General features: G+C 46.8%; 2 protein-coding genes and 2 pseudogenes across 2 annotated transcripts; all 4 read right to left on the minus strand.

The window, feature by feature from the left end:
• Positions 1-273: 273 nt before the first annotated feature.
• LOC100037619 (dehydration-responsive element-binding protein 1H) lies at positions 274-1,546 on the minus strand. The gene has a single exon (XM_044529467.1). It carries the CDS (start codon positions 1,404-1,406, stop codon positions 669-671), a length of 738 nt encoding a protein of 245 aa, XP_044385402.1. The 5' UTR covers positions 1,407-1,546; the 3' UTR covers positions 274-668.
• Positions 1,547-3,937: 2,391 nt separating this feature from the next.
• Positions 3,938-4,869, minus strand: LOC123107478 (dehydration-responsive element-binding protein 1B-like). Its single transcript, XM_044529468.1, has one exon. The coding sequence runs from the start codon at positions 4,727-4,729 to the stop codon at positions 4,289-4,291; it is 441 nt and encodes a 146-aa protein (XP_044385403.1). The 5' UTR covers positions 4,730-4,869; the 3' UTR covers positions 3,938-4,288.
• A 3,227-nt stretch (positions 4,870-8,096) lies between these two features.
• On the minus strand, positions 8,097-9,309 carry LOC123101481 (uncharacterized; annotated as a pseudogene).
• Positions 9,310-19,746: 10,437 nt separating this feature from the next.
• LOC123107479 (uncharacterized) lies at positions 19,747-21,612 on the minus strand (annotated as a pseudogene).
• Positions 21,613-27,411: the final 5,799 nt, after the last annotated feature.

Below are 27,411 nucleotides of genomic sequence, written 5' to 3' on the forward strand. Positions count from 1 at the left end.
ACAACCACTGGAGCTTTTTTTCCTATCAAATTTTATTTTGCTGGAACTAGAGCTTTTTTTTGTTGGAACCTAGTAATATTTTGCTTCAACCGACCACTCGAGGATTTTGTCTGTTTTTCATAATTTTCTTTGTTGGACACCAAGATGCAAGCCAACGGCCGCGGCAAGCCAGCGGCGGTGACGTCGGGGCATGCTGCAACCATGGCGAACCGCGAGCTGGAACCAGTCGGGAGGGCTGCAATCCGTCGCTGACCGCGTCCTGAGGGCCCCACTGGCGGTCATGATGCAATCCTGACGGCCACAGGTCGGGACCCAGCCGGAGCTCGTCGACCACGGCCCCGACGACGGCAAGTCGAGGGAAGGGGAGGGGGCGATCCTCTGTGTGCGGAAGCGTGGGGAATTGGGAAGAAGACGACTGTAGGGGGCGTCAGATTTTTTTAAGAGTGGGGGAGGGGACGTCACATCTAACGGCTGTTAATGGATGAATCGAAGGGTGCGCTGCGACCGGCCCAAAATTGGGCCGGCGCACCGGCGCCTGTCACTGGCCTTTTATTATGCCCATCATGGGTCCACACCGTGCACGTACGGGGCGCTTTTTCGGAATAAATAATAAAGAAATAAATCAACGGAGCCAAGATAGTTTTGACCCGAGTCCCCGCTCGGTGTCATCAGTGGTTCCATAGCGCCGCATCGTCTCCGTGCTCCGAGCTCGCCCCGCTGGACGGCGGCGGCGGCGGCTCCAGGAGCAGCCCCTGCGCCAGGTCCGCGTAGTACGTGCCCGCGTCCATTTCGCCGGACGTGTGGAGCTCGAACATGTCGTGGCACAATGCGTCCGGCACCTCGTACCCCGCATTGGCGCATGGCGGCTGTGAGTGGGCCGCCGCCGCCGACGAGCTGGCATTGTCTGGCGCCGACGCGGCGGAGGCGATCCCGTCGACGTGGGCCTCCTCAGCGACGGCGCCGGCGCTGGCGCCCGCCTCCTGCCGGCGCAGGAAGTCCACCACGGCCCCGATGGCGGCGCGCCGGACGTCCGCCAGGTCGGAGAGGGAGGAGGGCACGGCGAGCAGCCACGCCGAGTCGGGGTAGTTGAGGCGCGCGGCGGGGGTGCGGCCGTACAGCGCGAGCATGGCGGCGTCGTGCGCGCGCGCGGCCGCCTCGGCGGTGACGTGCGTGCCGAGCCAGAGCCGCTCGCCGCGCTTCCCCGGCACGCGCACCTCGCACACCCACCGGCCGTTGCTGCCCCGACGGCGCACGCCGTGGAACACCGGGTGGCGCGTCTCCTTGAACTTGGTTCGCCCCGCGGGGCGCTTCGGCGTCGGCGACGCAGGCGACGTTGGCATCCCCTGCTCGAGCGAGGACGGCGGGGATGCCGGCGAGTTCCAGTTGCGCTCCGGGCCCGTGTCCATTGCCGCTCCGCCGAGCAAGCTAGGCGGTGGTACTACGTACTTTTGCTAGGCTAGTTGGCTGGCTGGAGTAAGGAGCCGTGATGGCTGCTGCCTTGGTGGCTATGACCTATTAGACTAGGAGTACTCAGTAAACCAGTGGCTTGCCTAGAGTGTGCTTATTTATAGTTTTGCGGTACGCGGTGAAATGCGACGGCTTTGTCCGTCGGCGCGGGGACAGCTTGTGGTGTGCGGCGCTGGACCGCTCCCCGGTCGACGCGTGTAGCATGACTCCTCGGTGTAGACGTGTAGGGGGTTTGCAGCGTTAAGCAAAGAAAAGGCAGCTTCCCTCCATCACCTCACAGCCCATAGGCATGCATGGAGTATCTTTTTAACCGCGTTTGTGCTCGTCGGCTGGGTGCGAGAAAACGTGGGTGACGGCCAACTTGCTAATTTAGGTGTGTTGGTGTATCCCATTCCCGGCGTTTTCATCTTAGCATCAAATCAGTGTGTTCTTGTGATGTGAAAGTGTATTTACGTTTTGTTTTGCTGGTGAAGTGTATTTAGCTACCATGTGACAACATTTGGCCTTGTTTGAATCAGTTGTACTCCTTCTGTAAACTAATATAACAGCGTTTAGATTATTACTTTAGTTTTCTAAACGCTTTTATATTAGTTTAAGGAGGGACTAACTTTAAGTGCTTTTCGGGTAGAGCAGCGGGTACCAAACAAAAACCAACCCTGATCTATGAAGGACTTTTGCTTTTCTATTACGAACGCAATTAGTCCCTCAAGCTTGCCAAATCATCTAAAGCAAAGAAAACGACAGAGGCGTGTAGGTACAGTCACTCAGGGATACTGGAGGGGCGAGGTGTGTCATGGTCCACTTAGCCCATCAGTAAATATAATTACTAGCATACCAAGACAACCTTGTATCCGGAGTAGAAGGAATTTCAACAAATTGTATCGGAAACATATAAACAATTCGCATCCATCCCCTTTGAGATGGCAATGGGCGACCTAGCCAACAAGCATAGGTGTAATTTCCGCTCTTTGATTCTTTTCCCAAATTTCACTGGCGTCATCTATTGATCTTGCAACCAATAAGAACCAAAAGTAATTAGTGCTTACCAATGCTTACGGAAGTCATATATGGTTTATAACTTGATTTTTGTTTTGTGCTTTCCTTTAGCTTGGCCTGCCTAGTTTTTTTCGTTGTAGGTATGCCAAGCTAGACTCACATTCTTCCTTGGCGTTTCATCCTCCCATTCCATCATTTGATAAACCATCATCGACAAGGGTTAATCAAGTGAGAGGGGATGGCATCGAGATTACCCACAGCGGGTGCATGTCGAGCACCTGTGCATGAACCCTGTCAGCTTGATCATCTCTCTTCTTAACCCTCCTCATGTCACCATGTTCTCTTCCTCCTCATGACAGGTGATTCACTACTTAAATCTAGGAATTTATGGGTTGCCCGTCATATTCTTATTTTTTTGTTGGTGTTGAAGTCAACAAGAAGAGTGACCATGTCAGGCCTCATTTTCGGTTTGGAGAAAACTAAAACGTAGGAATCAGGTGTGGTATAGAAATTTGATGGGAATGCCACTTGTCAACGTAAGGGGTTGTCTTGCCTCACCCCTACAAAAAAAAGAGCTTTGAGTGGATGTCTAGTTTTCTCCAAAAACACATGAAATGAATAGTATTCCTACAAAATTCATGTACATGTTTCCTATGAATGCATCTATAGAAAATTTTCCTCTGAAATACTTATTCCTACGATTTTTCTATGAAAATCCTCCAAACCGAATGAGGCCTCAAAGTGATGGGAGTGATTTACTCTGTGTGGACGCTGAAAATATGACTCGTGAAGATTAACATTGCGTGTATGTTCTATACTTTCACCGGGTCATTCCTCGGTACCTCGATCGAATGCAGCATCTCACATCGTTGCGAGAAATTTGACAGGAAATTAAAGGAAAAGTCAAGGTTTCGACAGTGCAAGCGAGTCCATGCAATATTACCCTGCATATCGTGTTTTGTGGTGGAACTGGCATACCAAGAACTAAAATCCTTCATAAAGCATCCAAATACGCTAAACATATTTGAATACGTAGACACAACCTACATACTCGAGTTCTGGGCCAATAGTGAATTAGTATAACCTGACCCAAATTTACAGTCCAAATTTGAATCAAAGAACAAAAAACAAGATAAGTAATTTCTTTCCGCGTTACTTAGATTTACCTTTGGCAACCCATTATTTGGTGTAACGCACCTCCGTGTGTCTTTTGCTCGTTCATGTATAATCTTTTTATATATAACAAATAAAATTCATGTAAACTTCTTGTCATAGAATGATTTATTTGGGTTCATGGAGTACGTGCTCACACGAGTTCTGGACCAATAATGGACGCACTATTCACTTTTACGGTAGTAGAGTACTATTCACACTTTATTGGCTATACTGATAAAAGGTGAAGAGCAAATGAGTCCTTCCCAAAAATAGAAACAGGAAACTTTCTCGATAAGTGAATGAACACATTGGGGAAAAATTGCGCTCCATGCCTACGCTGTTTCTTCCCATATTGAGAAGAACAGAATCTATACCAATACTCCATAGAATATTGAAGCAAGCACTGGCTCCATAGAATAATAGCACTAGTTTACACTGCTCTAATCGAGCAAGTAGCTCCATATCCATAGGGCGTCTCCAGGCCACTCTAGTCTACTCACCGCCGTAGTCCCGCCAATCTCCGTTGGCCGATGGCTCCACGAGCATGCCCTGCGCCAAGCTCGCGAAGTATGACGCGTCCATGCCGCCAAACCAGAGTTCGTCCAACAGTTCGCTGGACATGAAATATGGACAGCGCGCTGTGCCTCGGCTAGCTATGGGCGTGCTCGTCTTAGTCGGCCACCTTCGTCGGAGACACAAGCGGTTGCTTGCGCTGGCCCGCCACGACGGCGATGGCCACTGCGTCCTTGATCACATGTGCGCTGCCGAAGCCGAACAACCCGGCCGCGAGAACTGGCAGCATCCAACAGGCGGAGTCGGCAAAGTTGAGGCAGGCGCCGCAGCCGGATAGCGCGAGCGCGCGCGCCGCCGTCTCAGCGGCGGCGAAGGTGCTGTGCCAGAGCCTGGAACCCTTCGTCCCGTGCACGCGCAGCTCGCACACCCACCCCCCGGCCAGGCCACGGTATACCGGGTGGCGCGTCTCCTTGAGCTTGGTGCGCCCCGCCGGTCGCTTCGGCGGATCCGACCACACCGTTTGGTGCAGCCCTTGCTCCTGGTCGTCGGACGGGGACGCGGCGTCCATGGATCGATCGAAGTTAGTGGAGGAGCTCATGAAGTGTGACTTGCTGCGTTGGGAGAGACGGTGGCTGGATGAGGCCCGGTGTACTTGTTCGCCGCGGTGCTCCGGTGGAGAGCTCCGGCATATAGCATTAGCGCGAAAGCAGATAAGCGCGGCTGCGCGGAGGTGGTGGGTCACGCGCTCAGTGCCTATCAGTTATTACCGGAAGAAGGCAAAAGCAAGTTTTGCACTGGAGTAGATATTTTTATTCCGAACATCAATAAATATCGAGCTGAGGCGAGACACGGCATCTTTGTGGCCGAAATAAAGAAACAAACAAATGTATAAATGTCACATCTTCTCGGCCCTGTCGGACATAGGATTGAGGATGAAGGCCAGCCCAGAGCGCGACGTTAGAGCATCTTTTTTTTTTTTCGGGGACGCTAAGCATCTTCAACAGGTGTTGAAAAAACCATCATTGATAACAAAAATATGGTTTACAACATTAACATTACTGCAGAACGGTCTAGCAGTGACGGGCATGAAAAGTTCATCGAGGCCGCCCGCCACTCATAGAGTAAGCAACGGTGGCGGGCGAATCATGATTACTTTTTATGGGGTAGAAAATTTACAGATTCTAAACTAGTCATCATGAGTAAACATCAGCACAAAATAACACATATCATAATGGATGACGCACTGATTGCAAACATATTACTAGATTTATAGTCTTAGAACTCCAAACCAAACTAGACCGAGGCCAATTCTACTAAGAACATATATGTAACCTTTCAAAAAAAAAGAATATATATATAAAGAGCAAGTCCAGAGCAAATTAGAGTTAAATAATATTAACTCCGTCCCAAATTACTTGTCTATATTCGTATCTAGACAAATCTAAGACGAGTAATTTGGACGGAAGGTGTACTACAATAGCTTTAGAACCTAACAGTACTAGTCTTAGTATTAATTGGTTCTACCACCGTCATAAACAACTTCAACATTATTTGCCACCTGCAACACAAACCCTTAGTCTCCCGAAGGTCAAAACTTGTGGGTGTAAAGAGAGGGAAATGATCATCTATGAGCAGCTCAAACTTAGGGAATTCATCATCTACGGTTCTAACTTCGGAAATTAAAACTTAGCTCAATCGGTAGTAGGTACCTGTTCAAGTGGATGGCAAGGCGACTGAAAACAGAGCGGAATCAGGTGGTGTGTGTGTAGGGTGGGTGGTGGCATTCTCGGCGAAATTATCCCCACGACACATACCCATCAGGCTCTCTGACTCAGGATCATAGATGTCACATGTTGCAACGCCCATTCGAGCATCAATTCCGGTCTACTACGAGTCGACATCCGAGCATGGTCTGCATCGTTGGCCTCCGAGAAGATGATGTGTGCAGCATTCCTCAATTCTTTATCGACACACACCTTGCACATCTTGACTGCCCCTTGCTAGTGGCCGTTCTTTAGTGAGAAAGCCTTCGCCTCCATCAAATCCTTCATGTAATCTGTCCAACAAAACACCGTGTAGACAATTCTTCTTGCCCGCACCGCCCACATCCTTCTCTGTTGCCTCTCCAATTCGTGTGTCAAGGGTGACAAGCAGTGGTGGAGGTAGGGGGGTGCTGGCAGGGGCCAAGCCCCCCCCCCCCCCCCTATGCTCTCAGAAATACAACTATATGTGCTTTTAGTTCTCCATTTGTCAAAGAAAATTAGCAAGATTTAGATGATTTGGCCCTGTCTAGCATTATATAACATGCTTGGCCCCCTCTATATTGAGTTTCTGACTCCGCCACTGGTGACAAGGGCGGCGCTGGAGTGGAGGATGAAGGTGTGGTATGGGAGGCGCGACAAGGATGCCTAGGAGCCATGGAATCCAGTAAAAAAAACCTTAGTACAAAAGAGATGCTGGAAACTATTGATTGATATTTGACCTCCTTGTACTATATTAATTAAACATAATTCATGAAGATTAACATTGTGTGTATGTTATATACTTCTGTTTTTCCCAAAAGGAATATATATATATATATGCTAGGGTTATTCCTTGATCCCTCGATCGAGTGCAGCATCTCACATCGATCGCTGCGAGAAATTTCGCAGGAAATTAAAGGAAGAGCCAGGGTTTCGACCGTGCAAGCGAGTCCATGTAAACTTATCCTGCATATTGTGTTTTGTGATGGAGACTGCATACCAAGAACTAAAATCCTCGATAAAGCTTTAAAAAACTTGAGTTCTGGACCAATAATGGAATAGTATAACCTGTATACATAGACACACCTTATATACTCGAGTTCTGGACCAATAATGGATTAGTATAACCTGCATACATAGACACACCTTATATACTCAAGTTCTGGACCAATAATGGATTAGTATAACCTATCGTAAATTTAATGTACAAATTTGAACTAAAGCACAAAAACAAGATCATCAATTTCTTTCTGCATTACTTAGATTTTCCTCTGGCAACCCATTATATTTGGTGCAACGGATTTCTGACTTTGAGAATGGCGTTTTGGCTCCCGGAAGTGTGCACTCCGGCATGAATAGTAAACAAAAAATATATAGTAAATATTTTTAAAAAATTCTAATTTTTTTGTAGATGTTTGTGTTAGCAAGCATCCATGAAAATTTTCATGCGAAACGAAGCAGCGTGTTTCACCGAAAAAAAAACAAATTTAGGATGACATTTTGGGGTAACATTTGGTGTTTATTTTGTTTTGTTTTGCACAGGCTAAAATGTTAATCTTTTTGCCTACAAATTTTTATGTAGCATTTGGATGTGACAAAGAACACATAGAATTTTTATTGCCATTTCAAAATATATTTTCGCGCGCAGCAGCGCGTGCTTCCGGGAGCACCAACGGATTTCCGACTTCGCTGTGTCTTTTGCTCGTTCATATAATCTTTGTGTATATATAATGATAAAATTCATGTAAACTTTTAGATTGGTTTATTTGGGTTTATGGAGTACGTGCTCACTCGAGTTCTAGAGCAATAATGGACGCACCATTCACTTTTACGGTAGTAGAGTACTAATCCACACTTTACTGTCTACTGATAAAAGGTGAAGTGCAAATGAGTCCTTCCCCAAGAAAATAGAAACCGGAAACTTTCTCGATCAGTGAATGAACACATGGGGGAAAATTGCCCTCCATGCCTACTCTGTTTCTTCCCATATCTGGAAGAACAGAATTATCTACTCCATAGAATAAGAGCACCAAATATTAGTAACACTAATAATTTACACGAATATTGAAGCAAGCACTAGCTCCATAAAATAATAGCACCAGTTTACACTGCTCTACTCGAGCAAGTAGCTCCATATCCATAGGGCGTCTCCAGGGCGCTCTACTCGCCGCCGTCCTCCCGCAAATCTCCGTCGGCCGATGGCCCCGCGAGCATTCCCTGCGCCAAGCTCGCATAGTATAACGCGTCGATGCCACCAAAGCAGAGTTCGTCCAGCAAGTCGCTGGACATGGAATAAGGGCAACGCGCTCGGCGTCGGATAGCTATGGGCGTCCTCGTCTTAGTCGGCCATCTCCGTCGGAGACACAAGCAGTTCCTTGCGCTGGACCGCCACGACGTCCTTGATCACATGTGCGCTGCCGAAGCCGAACGACCCGGCCGCGAGAACGGACAGCATCCAACAGGTGGAGTCGGCAAAGTTGAGGCAGGCGTGTCGCGGCCGGAGAGCGCGAGCGCGCGCGCCGCCGTCTCAGCGGTGGCGAAGGTGCCGTGCCAGAGCCTGGACCCCTTCGTCCCGTGCACGCGCAGCTCGCAGACCCACCCCCGGCCAGGCCACGGCGCCGCACGCTGCGGTACACCGGGTGGCGCGTCTCCTTGAACTTGGTGCGCCCAGCCGGTTGTTTCGGTGGATCCGACCACAACGTTTGGTGCGGCCCTTGCTCCTGGTCGTCGGACGGGGACGCGGCGTCCATGGACCGATCGAAGCTAGTCGAGGAGCTAATGAAGTGTGACTTGCTTCGTTGAGAGAGACGATGGCTGGATGGGGCCGGGATGTATATACCGGTAAGCACGGGTGACGGGGTGTACTTGTTCGCGGCGGCGCTCGGGTGGAGAGCGCCGGCATAACATGAGCGCGGAAGGAGATAAGAGCCGCTGGGCGGAGGTGGTGGGTCACGCGTTCAGTGCGTTCTGTTGGACAGCATATACACTACGGTTAGAGCATCTCCAGTAAACTCCTTATATCGCGCCGAACTCGCCGAACTGTCAAATAACGGTCGGTTTTCAGTTTTTTCACGAAAAAAAACCCTGAACACATATTGTATTAGACCGCGGCCTTTAAACTTTTTTACGAGCGACAAATTCTCCCCCTCAACCTTTAGAAACACAAGGTGGGAAGCCGACCGGACTGTGACCCCTATCGCTACTGAGATTTGACGGGAGTGACATTTCCGCGCGTCAGTTCCCGCACTCCCTTCCCTCCGCCGCCATTGATCTTCCTCCGCCCACTCCGGGTCACCTTCCCCGGCTCTGTAGCGCTGCCATGGATGCCTCCTAGCCGTCCCCCGTCACCGTGAAAGTCATGGGCGCGCCAACCCCTCAAGCGGATCTCGTCGCCGGCCGTGTCGCGCCCGTCGCCATTCAAGACTCCACCGCCCATCCCCGCAACTGCCAAGTGTCGGTGTCAAAACTGGCAGACTTCGGGGTAGGGGTCCCGAGGTGTGAATCTCAAATCGGTGGTAACAGGACCAAGGAAAACGAAGTTTTCCCAGGTCCGGGCCCTCTTAATGAAGGTAAAATCCTACATCCTGCTTTTGTTTATATTGATGATGATGTACCGAGTACAAGCTTGATCTACCTTGAGATCGTAAGTTGTGTTCGTTGGGAAACATAGCATGCAATTTCAAAAAAAAAATCTACGCTCACGCAAGATCTATCTATGAGATGCATAGCAACGAGGGGGGGGGGGGGACAGTGTGTCCACGTACCCTCATAGACCGAAAGCAGAAACGTTTGACAACACGGTTGATGTAATCGATCTTCTTCTCGTTCCGATCGATCAAGTACCGAACGTACGGTACCTCCGATTGCTGCACACGTTTAACTCGATGACGTCCCTCGAACTCTTGATCCAGCAAAGTGTCGAGGAAGTAGATGAGTGATACGTCTCCAACGTATCTATAATTTTTGATTGTTCCATGCTAGTACAAAGTTGAGTCATCTATTTTAAAACGGAGAAAGTATTATATTATCCATCTTGGATGTTTTATATACATTTATATGCTATTTTATATGATTTTTGGGACTAACCTAATAAGATAGAGCCCAGTGTCAGTTTCTGTTTTTTTCTTTGTTTTTGAGTTTTACACAAAAAGAATACCAAACGGAGTCCAATTGACGTGCCAATTTTTGATGCTTTTTTATGGACCAAAAGAAGCCCTCGGAGTAAAATAGTTGGCCCAGAAGAGTTCCGAACCATCCACGAGGGTGGAGGACGCACCCTACCCCCTGGGCGTGTCCCCCTGCCTCGTGGATGGCTCGGAGACCCCCCTGACGTGAGACTGACGCCAAAAATTCCTATAAATACAGAAACCCCCGAAAAGAAACCTAGATCGGGAGTTCCGCCGCCGCAAGCCTCTGTAGCGACCAAAAATCAATCGGGACCCTGTTCCGGCACCCTGCCGGAGGGGGGGGGATCATCACCAGTGGCCATCTTCATCATCCCGGCGCTCTCCATGACGAGGAGCCCCTCTACCTTCTTGTAATGGATTGAGTTTTCTGTTTCAAGTTATCTTATCAGATTGAGTCTTTAAGGATTTGAGAACATTTGATGTATGTCTTGCGTGGGATACCTGTGGTGACAATGGGCATTCTATTGATTAACTTGATGTTTGTTTTGGTGATCAACTTGCGGGTTCCGTGACATTGGCAATCTATGCATAGGGGTTGGCACACATTTTCGTCATGACTCTCCGGTAGAAACTTTGGGGCACTCTTTGAAGTTCTTTGTGTTGGTTGAATAGATGAATCTGAGATTGTGTGATGCATATTGTATAATCATACACGCGGATACTTGAGTGACATTGGAGTATCTAGGTGACATTAGGGTTTTGGTTGATTTGTGTCTTAAGGTGTTATTTTACTACTAACTCTAGGGTTGTTTGTGACACTTATAGGAATAGCCTAATGGATTGATCGGAAAGAATAACTTTGAGGTGGTTTCATACCCTACAATAATCTCTCCGTTTGTTCTCCGCTATTAGTGACTCTGGAGTGACTCTTTGTTGCATGTTGAGGGATAGTTATATGATCTAATTAAGTTATCCTTGTTGAGAGAACTTGCACTAGCGAAAGTATGAAACTTAGGCCTTGTTTCAACGCATTGCAATACCATTTTCACTCACTTTTATTATTAGTTACCTTGCTGTTTTTATAATTTCCGATTATAAAAACCTATATCTACCATCCATATTGCACTTGTATCACCATCTCTTCGCCGAACTAGTGCAGCTATACAATTTACCATTGTATTGGGTGTGTTGGGGTCACAAGACTCTTTGTTATCTGGTTGCAGGGTTGTTTGAGAGAGACCATCTTCATCCTACGCCTCCCACGGATTGATAAACCTTAGGTCACACTAGTGCAGAACCGGGCAATAGCACCGGTTCGTAAGGCCCTTTAGTGCCGGTTTGGTAACCGGCGCTAAAATGTAGGCACTAAAGGCCCCCCCTTTAGTACCGGTTCAGCACGAACCGGTGCTAAAGGGCAACCACGTGGCATGAGCCAGCTTCGGGGGAAGGGAGCCCTTTAGTACCAGTTGGTGTCACCAACCGGTATTAAAATGTTGAGGGGTTTTGGGTTTATGATTTCTTTTTCATTTAATTTTTTGTTTTCCATTTAATTCTTTTTCGTTTGCTGGTATTTTACGATACTACATATTGTACACGTTATGCATATATATAAATAGAATTTCTAGTAGAACCGATCATAATATATATATATATATATATATATATATATATATATATATATATATATATATCATCGAATGTCTCACAACCACCATTAATTAATTCACACATATACACACACATGTATATATATACAGTTTCTCCTAATTGGTGCCTTCGGAGCCAGTGGTATTAGCCTAGCTAATTGGTGCCTTTGGAGCACGATAACAAGGTTCATGGGGGCGGTAGCGGGTAATAGTATTCTCCTTTGGGATCTATGACCTGGTCGAGCAAAAATCCCGCTATTTTCTCTTGAATTGCTTCTATGCGGTCCTGTGCTAGGAGCTTGTCCCGCACCTCTTTGAACTGTTAAGAAGGAGATCAATATGCATGTGTATTAGTTGTGTGACTAGATATCGATAATGATGTAAAAATTGTGAATAGTGTTCCGACAATCGATATCGTACCCACTCCTGTCTTTGAGATTTGCTCCTTTCGGTCGCCATCATGCGAATGTTCTCGCAAACGTAGTATGCACATAGATCATTCCCCGGCGCCTGCTTCAGGGCCTTTACGAGAATGGAATTTGATAAGATAATAATTAATCAAGCATGATAATTAAAGAGATAGCAGCTAGCTAGTACTACTTAATTACTTACCTTGGGTCGATACCATTTCAGACTTTGTTTCCATGGGCCTGGAGTGACCCTGATGAACTTTGCCCAAGCCCTGCCCGCCGACAAAGAAAATGAATAAATGGGTTATTAAATAGTTGTTATCAGGAAATGACGAACTAATTAAATAGGCCGAGATATAGTTAATAATGATTGAAATTACCTGTTGACGATCCCCTTCACGATGTTGTAATCACTTGCTTTCTTAAGTAGCGAGTCTAGTACTTCAACTGTTCCTTCATCAACTTTAATGATTAACAAGATCCAGTGATATCTGCATGCACACACGTTTGCATGTCTTAATTAAGCGGGCATATGTAAGCAAAAACATGTAGCTATAGCTAGTAGGGAAAAATAGAATTTGTAGTACAAGACAGTGTGACTCACTGGAAGTTGTAAGAAAGTAGTATATCTTCATTGTATTTGAGTTCCTTGAAGAACTGTAGCATGCTTTCCTCTACACATTTTGCATGATATGGATCTATTTTCCATGTGTATTCATTAATGGTATTTGGGTCAACAAACCCAATGCCATAGCGTCCACCTTTTTTCATTTCATAAATCTTCATCCTGCATAATACCACAGAAAAGAATATAGTGAGGATAATTACAGGTAATGATTGATCAAAATGATCAGCTAGCTTGAGACTTAAATTACAGAAAGAAATCACTTACAGACAATAGCAACTGATGATAGATTTGTCGAGTGCGTCTTTATTGTATAGCTGAAAAAGTTCTGAATACTCAACGGTCACAACTTTCTTATGGTAGTAATGCTCGTCGTTGACATTCACCATGAGGGAGTCTCGATTGTAAATCTTGGTAATGTCCATGTACCATTGATGCAATTCATACATTCTCGTTGGGAGCTTATTGACCTCCTCTGGCTCGACCAAAGGTTGGCCCCGAGCATATTTCCGTTTTATTTCCTCCTCTCTAGTCGGAGACATGGGCTCGATATCGAGGAGTTGTCCAACAGTGATCCCGATCGATTTAGCCTGCACAATATGCTCCTCGGTTATTACCACATCGCCCACCCCGGGAACGTTAACGGTTTACCCACAATAATATTGGGCGCGCCTACTCTCATGTGTTGTTGGCACAACAAGCGGGGGGATTGATTGCGCAGCCTGTTCTCCCAGCTGGGGAATGGTTTTACCGCTCCTTGTGCCAGCTGATTTGCTCAAGCTCGAGCTCGCCTCTTTCTATAGACGTGCTCGATTTAACTTCCTGAGGTGGCGCTCATAGTCTGTGTCAACAGGCTTGGGAGCTGGTGGTCTAGCCATAGGAATGAAGTGGTCAATCTTTTCCACAGGCACTTTCTCCCTTGGCGGTGGTGGCGGTTTCGGTGCAAAATGGGCTTCCACCTCGGCCTTCGATATGGCTATGTTTTCCTCCTTGGACTTGTCGTAAGGCCTCTGCGGAAGAGGCGCGAGGCTTGGACCATATTGAAATCGCTTGCCTCCGCCTGTACCTGCAGTACTACCTCGAATTGTACCGCTATGCACCATAGCTGAGGCGGCTCTCTTCCGTGATTGCTGAGGTGGCAAAGACGGCTGAAGTGGCTGAGTTGGAGGAGGAGGAGTGGCCTGAAGCTGTGCCGGACTTGGAGGAGTGGCCTGAAGCTGTGCCGGACTTGGAGGAGGAGTGGCCTGACGCTTTGCCGGACTTGGAGGAGGAGTGGCCTGAAGCTGTGCCGGACTTGGAGGAGGAGTGGCCTGATGTGTTGGTGTGCTTGGAGGAGCGGGAGTCTGCTGACTCGGTGGCGGACTGCGACGAGGAGTCGGATGACGCGGTGTCGGTGGCCTTCGAAAGATGATGCAATCCTTTCTCCATAGGATGATACGATGGTTGGCCTCTCCTAGTGTGTGCTCATCGTCACCTCCAGGAATGTCAAGCTCTAGCCCCGAATATTGGTCCACCACCTCATCAACCAAGACACGAGCATAGCCCGCTGGAATCGGGTTGCAATGGAAGGTTGCCTCGGGGGATTTGTAAAAGCAAGGGCGTCCGCCAACTTCATGGATATGTTCTTCATTTTGAAGTGTAGCTCGCAGTTAGTGTTCTCCATGATGTCATCCACTGGGTAGCTATCCAACAATGCATCGCCCGGGGCGGAACCCATGCTGCTTCTCTGCATGGATGGGACGGTGTTATCCATTGGTGGATCATCCTCTAGCTGCTGAGACCCCCTTTGCTGGCTAAGTGAGTCGATCTGCTCCTGCTGCCGCTGGAATTTGATTGCCAAGTCCGCGTGCGCTGATTCTAGGCCTTGAAGGCGATCATAGTCTAACTTCCTCTGCTCCTCCTCCATCTTCCTCTTCTTCTCCTCCGCAATCTTCTTTCTCGCACGGGTTCTGTAGTCGGCGTTCCGGTCCAAAAACCCCTCATACCACGGAATAGCACCCATGCCTCGTGTTCTTCCTGGGTGTTCAGGATTTCCCAGGGCACGCGTAAGCTCGTCGTTCTCTCTGTTGGGCTCGAACAACCCGGATCGAGCCTCTTCTATTGCAACAAGTAGCTTATCTTTGGCTCCGTCCAGACATGCCTTCTTCGAAACTTTGCCTGTCTTCGGGTCCAACTCCTCCCATGCGCATAGAACCAAGTCCTGCAACTGGGGGGCCAGCTCAATGTTTCTGGAGTGACACCTGCATCCAGCATCTCTTTCTCAGACTTATCCCACTTAGGCATTCCCACCGCATAGCCACCTGGCCCCAGCTTATGGAACTTATCCTTTTTTGCGGCATTGGCCTTGTTTATTCTCGACCGTTCCTTACATAATTCCGAATCCTTGAATTTCACGAAATCGTCCCAATGAGCACTTTGGTTCTCTAGTGTTCCCTCGAATACTGGAGTCTTCCTTCCTCCGTTGACGTACTTGGCCCATTCACGAATCTTGTGGTTCTTGAATGCAACCGCCATCTTCCTAAAAGCAGCGTCCTTGACTTTCTCCACATCTGCATCTGTGAAATGATCTGGTAGGGTGAAATGTTCCATGAGCGTTTCCCAAAGCAAATGTTTTTGTCTGTCGTCGACAAAAGTAACTCCTGGACGTGGCTTTGCTGGCTCTCTCCATTCTTGAAGGGAGATCGGGAGTTGGTCCTTCACAAGAACTCCGCACTGACGAACGAACTTGTTCGCAATCTTCTTAGGCGCGAATGGTTCGCCATTAGGTCTGATTGCCTCGATATTGTACTTTATGCCCTCCTTCAACTTTTTGTTCGGGCCTCGTTTAGTCCTGTTGCCTGAAGATTTTCTCGATCTGGATGGCTGAAAGAAGAAAGATCGATTCGTTAATATATCTTCAAGTCATTTAAAACATGTGATGATCACCAGATGCCTGCTTATATAAATATATATACCTCGCCGGTCTTTGTTGTTTCAAGATCAACATTTTCTTCGTCATGTTCATAGTTCATGACTTCATCAATTCGGTCGTCGCGATCGAATATCATATCACCCTCCCCGGTGTTGTTTAGATATTCGGAACCGTCATAATCTTCTTCATTCTGATCATCATCTGGCCCGCGAGGATTGCGTATGATATTGAACAGGGCCTCTTTTCCCTCTCTGTCGATATTGTCCGCCATAGGTTTTGTTTAACTAATCCAAAATAAATATATTCAAATTACAATGCATGGATGCAATCAATTAATAAGGAAAAACTGAATCAATCATAGTACATAATAAGCATCATCGAATATAATCTCGAATACGTCGTCTCGAATAATAGATATAATCTCGAATACATCGTCTCGAATAATAGATATAATCTCGAATACATCGTCTCGAATAATAGATATAATCTCGAATACATCGTCTCGAATAATAGATATAATCTCGAATACATCGTCTCGAATAATAGATATAATCTCGAATACATCGTCTCGAATAATAGATATAATCTCGAATACATCGTCTCGAATAATAGATATAATCTCGAATACATCATCGGATCATGTGGTGCGGGCGGTGGACACTCAAAGAGAAGGAACCCTCACAGGATCATAACTGAAGTGAGATCCCTGAAGAAACTGCCAGGTATTGGAGAACCTGCCGCCCTCTAACGCAACCATGTAGCGATGGACGTGTTCGTCCTCCTCCCTGACACGGCGACGTACCACCTCCGGCGGGGCCGGCTCCCTCCGCACCAAAACTGGCCCACGCGAACGCCACCAAACAAGATCAGGGTCGACGACGGGGGCCGGGTTCCTCATCAAGCGGCGCGCCCTCCAGGCAGCACCTCCCAGTGCCAGCCCGGCGGAGCCCAGTCCCGGACATGGGTCAGCTGGACGTTGTCGCGGACGGGTCGACGGCGAGGATGCGGGCCGGGCATCGTCGAGAAAAAATACTAGCTATATGCCCGCAAAATGTAACATTTTTTTAATGATTGGATTTTGATAACTAAAATTTCTAACATTTCTATATAACTAACATTCCTATAACATTTCTAACAATGCTATATAACTAACATTTCTATAACATTTCTAATACTTCTATAACTAAAAAACAGAAAAAATTATAACATTTATATATATATAACTAACATTTGTATAACATTTCTAATATTTCTATAACTAAAAAAAGAAAAATTTCTAACTTTTTTATAACTATTTCTATAACTAAAAAACAGAAAAATTCCTAACAATTCTAACTTTTCTATAACATTTCTAACAATGCTATATAACTAACTATTTCTATAACTAAAAAAAGAAACATTTCTAACTTTTTTATAACTATTTCTATAACTAAAAAACAGAGAAATTCCTAACAATTCTAACTTTTCTATAACATTTCTAACAATGCTACATAACTAACTATTTCTATAACTAAAAAAAGAAAAATTTCTAACATTTTTATAACTATATCTATGTGTGTGTGTGCGCGCGCTCACCGGCGAGGTGAGAGGCGACAGGGGGCGGCGACAGGGACGGCGACGGGCGTGGCGACGACGGGGATGGCGACGACGGGGACAGGGATGGGGCGGCGATGACGGGAACGGGCCGGGGCGGCGACGACGGGGACGGGGCGGCGATGACGGGGACGGGGACGACGTGCGGGATGGGCCGGGATGGCGTGGCGGTGACGATGGGGACGACGGGGACGGGGACGACGGGGCGGCGACGACGGGGACGGGGCGGCGACGAGGGATATGGAGACGGGGGCGGCGGGCGACGGGGTAGAGGAGAAGAAGCAGATGAGAAACTAAATTTTTTGAAGTGTTTAGTTATATAGGATGGACCTTTAGTACCGGTTGGAGCCATCAACCGGTACTAAAGGCCTGTTTTGGCCAGGCCAAGCGGCGGGAACCGCACACCCTTTAGTACCGGGTGGTGGCTCCAACCGGTACTAAAGGGGGGCCTTTAGTACCGGTTGGAGCCACCACCCGCTACTAAAGAGGGTGCGCTGGCAAGGTGCTGTGCGGCAAGTTTAGTCCCACCTTGCTAGCCGAGGGGCGTCCGCACTGGTTTATAAACCCCCGTGCGGTAGCTCCCTCGAGCTCCTCTCCAAAGCAGGCCTACTGGGCGTACATGTTCTGTGCTGCCTTGTGGGCATACTGGGCCTTTGCGGGCCTGCATCCTGGCCCAACAAGAGTTGGGTTTCTAGTCGTATGCAGGCCACTCTGGCCCAGTAGGCGGGCTTTTTTTTTGCTTTATTTATTTTTAGTTGTTTTTTTGTGTATTTAGAGTTTCTTTGTGAATATTTTTGCTTTAGGTACAAAAAATTACAAACTTTCTGTTAGTGCCCGTAGTTTTCAAATTTGAATAGTTTAAATTTTGAATTATTTGAAATTAGTGTGAATCACTAGTTTGTGAATAACTTAACTTTAAAAATCAGTAAAGGCATGAAAGAATTTGTTTGCACATAAAATTTCTTCGCGTTTCAAATGCCAAAACACATAACTACCCTAACTATTACAGAGATTCCCTCCTGGGTGTGAAACACAGAAGAAAGTGATGATAGTGAAGCCGATCACATCTCAGATCTTTGGATGTGAAACTTTTTCTTCGCGTGTGTCCCTTTGCGCCATAACCATGGAAAATCTTCATCATTTAACGGGATGCTCGGGTCAATATTCACTGTGGATGGAGCAATTTCATCAAACTTTTCATAATCTTCTGACATGTCTGTCTTGTCATCCACTCCCACGATGTTTCTCTTCCCAGAAAGAACCATGTGCCTCTTTGGCTCATCGTACGATGCATTTGCTTCCTTATCTTTTCTTTTTCTTGGCTTGGTAGACATGTCCTTCACATAGAAAACCTGTGCCACATCATTGGCTAGGACGAATGGTTTGTCTGCATACGCAAGATTGTTGAGATCCACTATTGTCATTCCGTACTGTGGGTCTTCCATTACCCCGCCTCGTGTCATATTGACCCATTTGCACCGAAACAAAGAGACCTTCAAACCACGTCGATAGTCAAGTTCCCACATGTCCTGTATATAACCATAATATGTTTCCTTTCCTGTCTTGGTTTCTGCATCAAAGCGGACACCACTGTTTTGGTTGGTGCTCTTCTTATCTTGGGCGATCGTGTAAAATGTATTACCATTTATCTCGTACCCTTTGAAAGTCATTATATTCGAAGATGGTAACTGGGACAGCAAGTACAGGTCATCTTCAATAGAGGTGTCATGCATGGTACGTGTCTGCAACCAGCTGGCGAAACTCCTGGTTTGTTCACGTGTAGTCCAGTCATCAGACCGCTCCGGGTGTTTGGAGCGTAGCAAATTCTTGTGTTCATCCATATACGAAGCCACCAAGGCGGAATTCTGTAGAACTGTGTAGTGTGCTTCACTGAGAGAATGTCCGTCCATACATATTATTTGTTTCCCTCCTAGCGTGCCTTTTCCATCCAGTCTGCCCTTATGCCGCGATTCAGGAACACCAATCGGCTTAAGGTCAGGAATAAAGTCAATACAAGACTCAATGACCTCCTCATTTTCATGGCCCTTGGAGATGCTTCCTTCTGGCCTAGCACGGTTATGAACATATTTCTTTAAGACTCCCATGAACCTCTCAAAGGGGAACATATTGTGTAGAAATACAGGACCCAAAACGTTAATCTCTTCGCATAGGTGAACTAGGACGTGCGTGATGATGTTGAAGAAGGATGGTGGGAACACCAACTCGAAACTGACAAGACATTGCACCAAATCATTCTCTAACCTTGGTATGATTTCTGGATCGATTACCTTCTGAGAGATTGCATTGAGAAATGCATATAGCTTCACAATGGCTAATCGAACGTTTTCCGGCAGAAGCCCCCTCAATGCAATCGGAAGCAGTTGCGTCATAATCACGTGGCAGTCATGAGACTTTAGGTTCTAGAACTTTTTCTCTGCCATGTTTATTATTCCCTTTATATTCGACGAGAAGCTAGACGGTACCTTAATACTAAGCAGACATTCAAAGAAGATTTCCTTCTCTTCTTTGGTAAGAGCGTAGCTTGCATGACCCTGATGTATGCCGTCTTTTTCGTGCATACGTTGCTGGTCCTCCCGTGCCTCAGGTGTATCTTTTGTCTTCCCATACACGCCCAAGAAGCCAAGCAGGGTCACACAAAGATTCTTCGTCACGTGCATCACGTCGATTGCGGAGCGGACCTCTAGGTCTTTCCAATAGGGCAGGTCCCAAAATATAGATTTCTTCTTCCACATGGGTGCGCGTCCCTCAGCGTCATTCGGAACAGGTTGTCCACCAGGACCCTTTCCAAAGACCACCTTCAAATCCTTGACCATATCATGTACATCAGCACCAGTACGGTGGCGAGGCTTCGTCCGGTGATCCGCCTCACCTTTGAAATGCTTGCCTTTCTTTCTTACGGGATGCCTGCTCGGAAGAAATCGACGATGTCCCAGGTACACATTCTTCTTACAATTAGCCAAATATATACTGTCGGTATCGTCCAAACAGTGCGTGCATGCGCGTATCCCTTGTTTGTCTGTCCTGAAAGGTTACTGAGAGCACGCCAATCATTGATGGTCACGAACAGCAATGCCTTTAGGTCAAATTCTTCCCCCATGTGCTCATCCCACGCACGTACACATGTTCCATTCCACAGTTGTAAGAGTTCTTCAACTAATGGCCTTAGGTACACATCAATGTCGTTCCCGGGTTGCTTAGGGCCTTGGATGAGCACTGGCATCATAATGAACTTCCGCTTCATGCACAACCAAGGAGGAAGGTTATACAAACATAGAGTCACAGGCCAGGTGCTATGGTTGCTGCTCTGCTCCCCAAAAGGATTAATGCCATCTGCGCTTAGACCAAACCATACGTTCCTTGCGTCATCTGCAAACTCCTTCCCATACTTTCTTTCGATTTTTCTCCACTGCGACCCGTCAGCGGGTACTCTCAACTTTCCATCTTTCTTACGGTCTTCTCTGTGCCATCGCATCACCTTGGCATGCTCTTTGTTTTGGAACAAACGTTTCAATCATGGTATTATAGGAGCATACCACATCACCTTGGCAGGAATCTTCTTCCTGGGGCGCTCGCCCTCGACATCACCAGGGTCATCGCGGCTGATCTTATAGCGCAATGCACCGCATACCGGGCAAGCGTTCAAATCCTCCTACTCACCGTGGTAGAGGATGCAATCATTAGGGCAATGCATCTATCTTCTGCACCTCTAACCCTAGAGGGAAGACAACCTTCTTTGCTTGGTACGTACTCTCGGGCAATTCGTTGTCCTTTGGAAGCATATCCTTTATCATTACCAGCAACTTTCCAAATCCCTTGTCAGATACACCATTCTCTGCCTTCCATTGCAGCAATTCCAGTGTGGTGCCCAGCTTTTTCTTGTCACCTACGCAATTCGGGTACAACAATTTTTTGTGATCCTCTAACATGCGCTGCAACTTCTTCTTCTCCAAATCACTTGTGCAGTTTCTCTCTGCATCGATAATGGCCCGACCTAGATCATCAACAGGCTCATCCGATGCCTCTTCTTCAGCTTCTTCCCGCATTGCCGGCTCAGCTTCTTCCCGCATTACCGGCTCAGCTTCTTCCCTCATTGTTGTATCATCGTATTCAGGGAACCCATGGCCAGGATAGCTGTCGTCGTCCTCTTCTTCTTCACTGTCTTCCATCATAACCCCTCTTTCTCCATGCTTGGTCCAAACATTATAGTGGTGCATGAAACCAGACTCAAACAGGTGGACGTGAATGGTTCTTGACGTAGAGTAATTGCGACCATTCTTACAGCCAGCACATGGACAATGCATAAAACCATCCGCTCGCTTGTTTGCCTCAGCCGCAAGCTGAAAAGTACGCACGCCATTAATGAACTCGGGAGAGCATCGGTCATCGTACATCCATTGCCGGCTCATCTTCAATACACAACACCGAAAACATCAAATTAATACAATACATGAAGTTCATACATAAAGAGCATACAACACTTCAATGCAACAAACAAATAACTCTCTAGCTAAAGAATTTAAATGCAACAACAAATGCGATCAAGATCGCAACTAAGGTAACAATTGATCCAATAGCATAATGATACCAAGCCTCACTATGAATGGCATATTTTCTAATCTTTCTAATCTTCAAGCGCATTTTCTCCATCTTAATCTTGTGATCATCGACGACATCGACAACATGCAACTCCAATTCCATCTTCTCCCCCTCAATTCTTTTCAATTTTTCCTTCAAATCCTCGTTTTCTCTTTCAACTAAATTTAACCTCTCGATAATAGGGTCGGTTGGAATTTCGGGTTCAACTACCTCCTACATACAAATATCTATGTCAACTTGATGGGCATAATTTGTCATAAACACGAAATGCAATGAATAGTTTTAAAAGAGAACCTACCACATCCGAATCATAACCCGGACGAGGGCCGACGGGGACGGATATCAAAACCATGGCACTATGCATAACAAACAACATATGGGTAAGATAATTATACGAGTAACTATATATCCAAATCACACAAACATCATTTTTTTATATAAAACTTCATGAACAAGAGGCTCACCACAAGGTGGTGCCGGCGACGGGACGTTGCGAGCGATCGACGGTGGTTACGCCGGAGATTTAGAAGGTACTAAGTAAACCACACCTACATATGCAAAACTAAGTGTTATTTTTGACCTCAAATTGCATATAAATCAAATACTAGCACATATATATAATTCCTCCCAAATTACTAAACTCAAAAATCAATCACTATATAAAGCATTGCACGAGCTAATCTAGCAATGAGAGATGAAAGGAAAGAATTGCTAACCTTTGTGATCATTTGAATGGATGGGGGCCTTAAAATCTTGGGCAAAATGTGTGATGAGCTTGAGAGGAAGAGGGAAAAGAACAGAGAGGAGAGGGGAAAGGGGAAGACCAGAGCGAGCTCGGGTGGACGAAGGGTCTATGTAGGACGACCTTTAGTACCGGTTCGTGATACGACCCGGTACTAAAGGTGCTGGAGGGGCCCCGGACTGACAACATCCTGCCACCACTCACTTTAGTACCGGTTCGTGGCACGAACCGGTGCTAAAGGTTCGCCACGAACCGGTACTAATGAGAGCGGCCCGGCTAGCCGTTGGAACCGGCACTAATGTACACATTAGTGCCGGCTCAAATTCAAACCGGCACTAATGTGCTTCACGTTTGACCCTTTTTCTACTAGTGTCATCCACACTACTGCAGGATGCTGCTAACACGACACTACGATCAGAGACCCTTTGAGAAACTGTGTGCGATGCAATGATCGCAAACGGTGGTGTAGGAAAACCGTCAGAAATGTATAAAGCGTTTGCGATGATGGATGCATCAAATACGGTTCAGGTTTTTGTTGCGTGTGCAATGAAGGGCATACGGTTCTGTTCAATTAACTGTTTGCGATGAGGAGAAACAAAAGAAACGGGCAGCCAGATGAAGGTGTGTGCGATGTACAACATACGGTTCACTAGGATGAACTATTTGTGATTAGGCAACACAAAAGAAATGGACATCCCAATCAAGGTGTGTGCGATGTACAACATACAGTTCACTCGGATTATTTGTTTGTGATCAGGCAAGAGAACAGAAATAGTTCAATATAACAAGATGTGTGTGATACGTGGAAAACAAGTCTGTAATTAGAAATGTGTGTGAAGACCGATAATAACGCAGACGATTGCTTCTAATAAGATGTATGTGATATGCTCTGTCTACACAACATCTATTGGCCATTGTGGGACGGACGGTCATCTGTATATACCATAAGGATACGAAGAGGGATTCCTATAAGCAAGGACTAGCTGTTCGACCAGTAGCTTATGTAAGAAAACTATCAAGTTAAGTGTGCTCAGGCTGGAGCAGCCATCGGATGGGTGACTGGATGGGAAGTTGTGTCGATGTTGAATTAGGTGATGGGATGGGTCATTTTGGTCAAATGACTGAAATGCCCCATTCCCTCAGCTAATTTAACCTCGAGGTCCTTGTTTTTTTAACACATGATAAAGAAGGTCTACCACATTACTTTTTGACCATGTTCGATACGTGGCATACAGTTGATTCATCTGACCTATTTGTGATGGAATAGGCCGCGTGTGTTGTGGGCAAACGCTTGCTAGTATTCAACCGTTTGGGATTGATGAATTCATCACCGACGGGATCCCTAGTGTGGTCCGTGTTCATCTGATCATCATCTACTTCTTGTGCTAGCTCGATGCTAAGTTTCCATTAATTTATGGCGTTTTATGAACACGCCACCATTTCCCGCCATTTCCTGACCTGTTTCCTGCTTTCTCGCTACATGTCATACACGACATACAACTAACTTTTGCAAGGCTAACTAATCCCCTGGCGACCACGCTAGGGTTCCCTTTATCCCCTGGCGACCATGCTAGGGTTCCACCCAAATTAGCTACCAACCACCAAATCTCACGTCCGATCGCTTTCCCTGCGGTCTCTACGTGATCCCCAATTGTTCAGCGCGCCCGTTCGGCGGCTGCATGGCGGGGAGGGGTTCTGCGGCGGCCGTCCCGAGAGGCGACGGCGGCGGCAACCAAACAGGAACTCAATCAAATCTGACGGATAGGTTTGCGGGATTGAATTTGCACGGAGAGGAGGAGGAGGACCTGGATCTATCTGTTGAGCTTGATGATCTGATAAAGGAGACACGATGGATTGCTATCTTTAGGGTTCACACATCTAAACCCTTTAGCCATGTTTCATTGTTTAAAACTATGAGGAACGCCTGGATCCCAGCTCAGGGGGTGGTGTTCAAAATCATAGACCCTAACCGGTTCCTTGCGCAATTCTCCTGCTTGGGGGATTGGGACCGGGTGATGAGGTGGAGGGGCGTGGTTGTTTTGAAACGCAGCAGTTGTTATAGAGGAATATGATGGAATCACCAATGCTAAAGACTACAAGCTAGATCGTATACCAGTGTGGTCAAAAATTATGGGCATACCTGATGGCTTGATGAAAAAGAAGGAAACGGCAGAAAAGATTGCTAAGAAAGTAGGCCAACTGATCTTAGTCATAGTCAATGAAGGTCGTCTGAACCCGACCAAATACCTGAGGGCTAGGGTGTTTGTGATGCTTGATACACCCCTGGTTAGGTTTGTGCCACTGACGTTGAGGGAAAGAAAGAGATATCCAGTTGAGTATGAGAAACTCCCTGATTTCTGTTACTTCTGTGGACTGATAGGGCATGTTGTGACGGAGTGTGGTGATGGAATACACAACCCTGAGAGCTGTGAATGGGGCGAATGACTTCTCGTTGACTTTGATGGCCCAGCAGGGAAAGGGAACAACAGAAGTGGTCGAGGGGGGTCAGCTGGAAGAGGAGGTGGTCGCGGAAGTGGTAGAGGAAATGTGGGAGATCCAAACCAAGAGGAAGAATTGGAGATGGACCTTGATGGAACTGATGGTGCTAGTGCAACTGCAATAGTCCCTTCCGCGCGCAAGCGACTGATAGGACAGGATGGCAATATCAATGGCCCGACAGTGCATACGGGTGGCCCGAGTGGCTCAGGTACAAATCTGCCGCCAGGTTATGTTTCGGAACAAATTCATCTTCTGGAGAATACTAGCAATGTGGAATCTGTGGACAAAAGTACGATGAGTACCCCGCAGAAAATTCATGACCCAAAGAGAATGAGATCAACAGAGAACAGTACGACCAGCAACATATCGGCGACTCCCTTCGAGGGTGATCGCCGGGTGCAATGAAACTCATATGCTGGAACTGCCGTGGCATGGCCAGTGCTGCGGCAGAAAGAGCTCTTCTGGATGTCCAGAAGCAGTGGGGGCCGGATGTCGTCTTCCTGTCTGAGACGCATCTGAACAAAGCTAAGGCAGGGAAACTATGGAGGAAATTAAAAATGGATTGTATGGAAGTGCATGAGAGTAATGGAGAAAGCGGGGGCCTGCTTCTTTTTTGGAGGAGACCTGTGGCAATACAGTTGAGAGATAAAGATAAAAACTTCATAGATGTTATGGTGGGAGATGGTACAGATGAGGTATGGAGGTTTACGAGCTTCTACGGGGAGCCGAGGTGGGAAGACAAGCACTTGTCGTGGTCGTGCTTGCGTCATCTACACCAGTGAATTAATCTTCCATGGATGATAGCTGGTGATTTTAATGAAATTTTGTATTCCCATGAAAAAGAGGGTGGAGCGCTGAGGCCAGTGCACATGATGCAGAACTTTCGAGATGCTCTTGTTGATTGTGAGATGGAGGATATGGGATGCAACGGTGATCTTTACACTTGGAGGAGGAGGAGGCTTAGGGAACGGCTGGACAGAGCGGTATGTAATGGCCAGTTTCATGGTTTATTCCCAAACACAAAGGTCACAAATACGGCTCATATAAAGTCGGATCACAGACCCCTCTTCATTGACACCGAGGGGGATGGGCAGGTAGTTTCTCAAACCCATCGGAAGTGCTTTGAGTCAAGGTGGCTGCAAGAGGATAATATTATGCAAGTGGTGTCCGATGCATGGGAACGTTCAGACCCAACAACGCCAATAGCAGAAAGAACAACGAGTGTCCATTCCACTTTGCATGAGTGGGATCGCTCGATTTTGAAGGCACCCCAATGGCGCCTGAAGGAACTGAAGGAGGAGTTGGAAAAGCTGCGGTCGGGCCCTCTCACTTATGAGGCGGGAGACAAGCAGAGAATTCTGTTAATGGAGATAGAGGAAAACCTGGAAAAGGAAGAGATTTATTGGGTTCAATGCAGCCGAGAAAACTGGCTCAAATTTGGAGACTATAACACCAATTTCTTTCATAATTTTGCATCGGCTAGAAAGAAGAGAAACCATATAAAACGCCGGATTGATGATTTGGGTGTTTGGAGAGAGAGTAATGAAGCTATGAGTAGTCTGATTAGCGAGTATTTTCAGCACCTCTTTTCTGCTGAAGTAAATGTACCAGATATGAATGCTATCAATAAAGTTAAGAGGAAGGTTACGGATTATATGAATGAGTCACTCATTGCACCGTATACAGAGGAGGAGGTAAATAAAGCTCTTTTTAGTATTGGTGACTTAAAAGCGCCAGGGCCGGATGGGTTACACGCTATTTTCTACAAAAAAATCTGGCACTTGCTTGGAGGTGATCTCACCAAGGAGGTCCTGGAGGCTATTAATACAGGCATTATACCCGAGGGGTGGAATTCTACCACTATTGTCTTAATTCCGAAAGTGGATAACCCAGAGAAAGTTACCCAATTTAGACCCATAAGTTTGTGCAACATGCTCTATAAGGTGATTTCAAAGATGCTTGCGGCGCGGTTAAAGGTTCTCCTTCCAGATATTATCAGCGAGACCCAAAGTGCGTTTGTGCCGGGCCGCATCATCAATGACAATGCAATAGTGGCGTATGAGTGCTTACATACGATGAAGAAACGGAAGAAGGGAAAGGTTGGCACTTGTGCAATAAAACTTGATATGCATAAGGCATATGATAGAGTGGAATGGACGTTCCTGGAAGCTATGCTCACCAAGTTAGGGTTTCATGCCCAATGGATTCAGATGGTCATGTCTTGTGTGACAACGGTTGAGTACAAGGTATGTTTTAATTCCAATGAAACACAGGCTTTTTTGCCAACGAGAGGCTTGAGACAGGGGGATCCCCACTCCCCCTATCTTTTTCTTTTGTGTGCTGAGGGACTGTCAGCGTTAATAGATCA

This window comes from Triticum aestivum, chromosome 5A (assembly GCF_018294505.1).
Source record: "Triticum aestivum cultivar Chinese Spring chromosome 5A, IWGSC CS RefSeq v2.1, whole genome shotgun sequence".
NCBI classification, from domain to species: Eukaryota; Viridiplantae; Streptophyta; class Magnoliopsida; order Poales; family Poaceae; genus Triticum; species Triticum aestivum.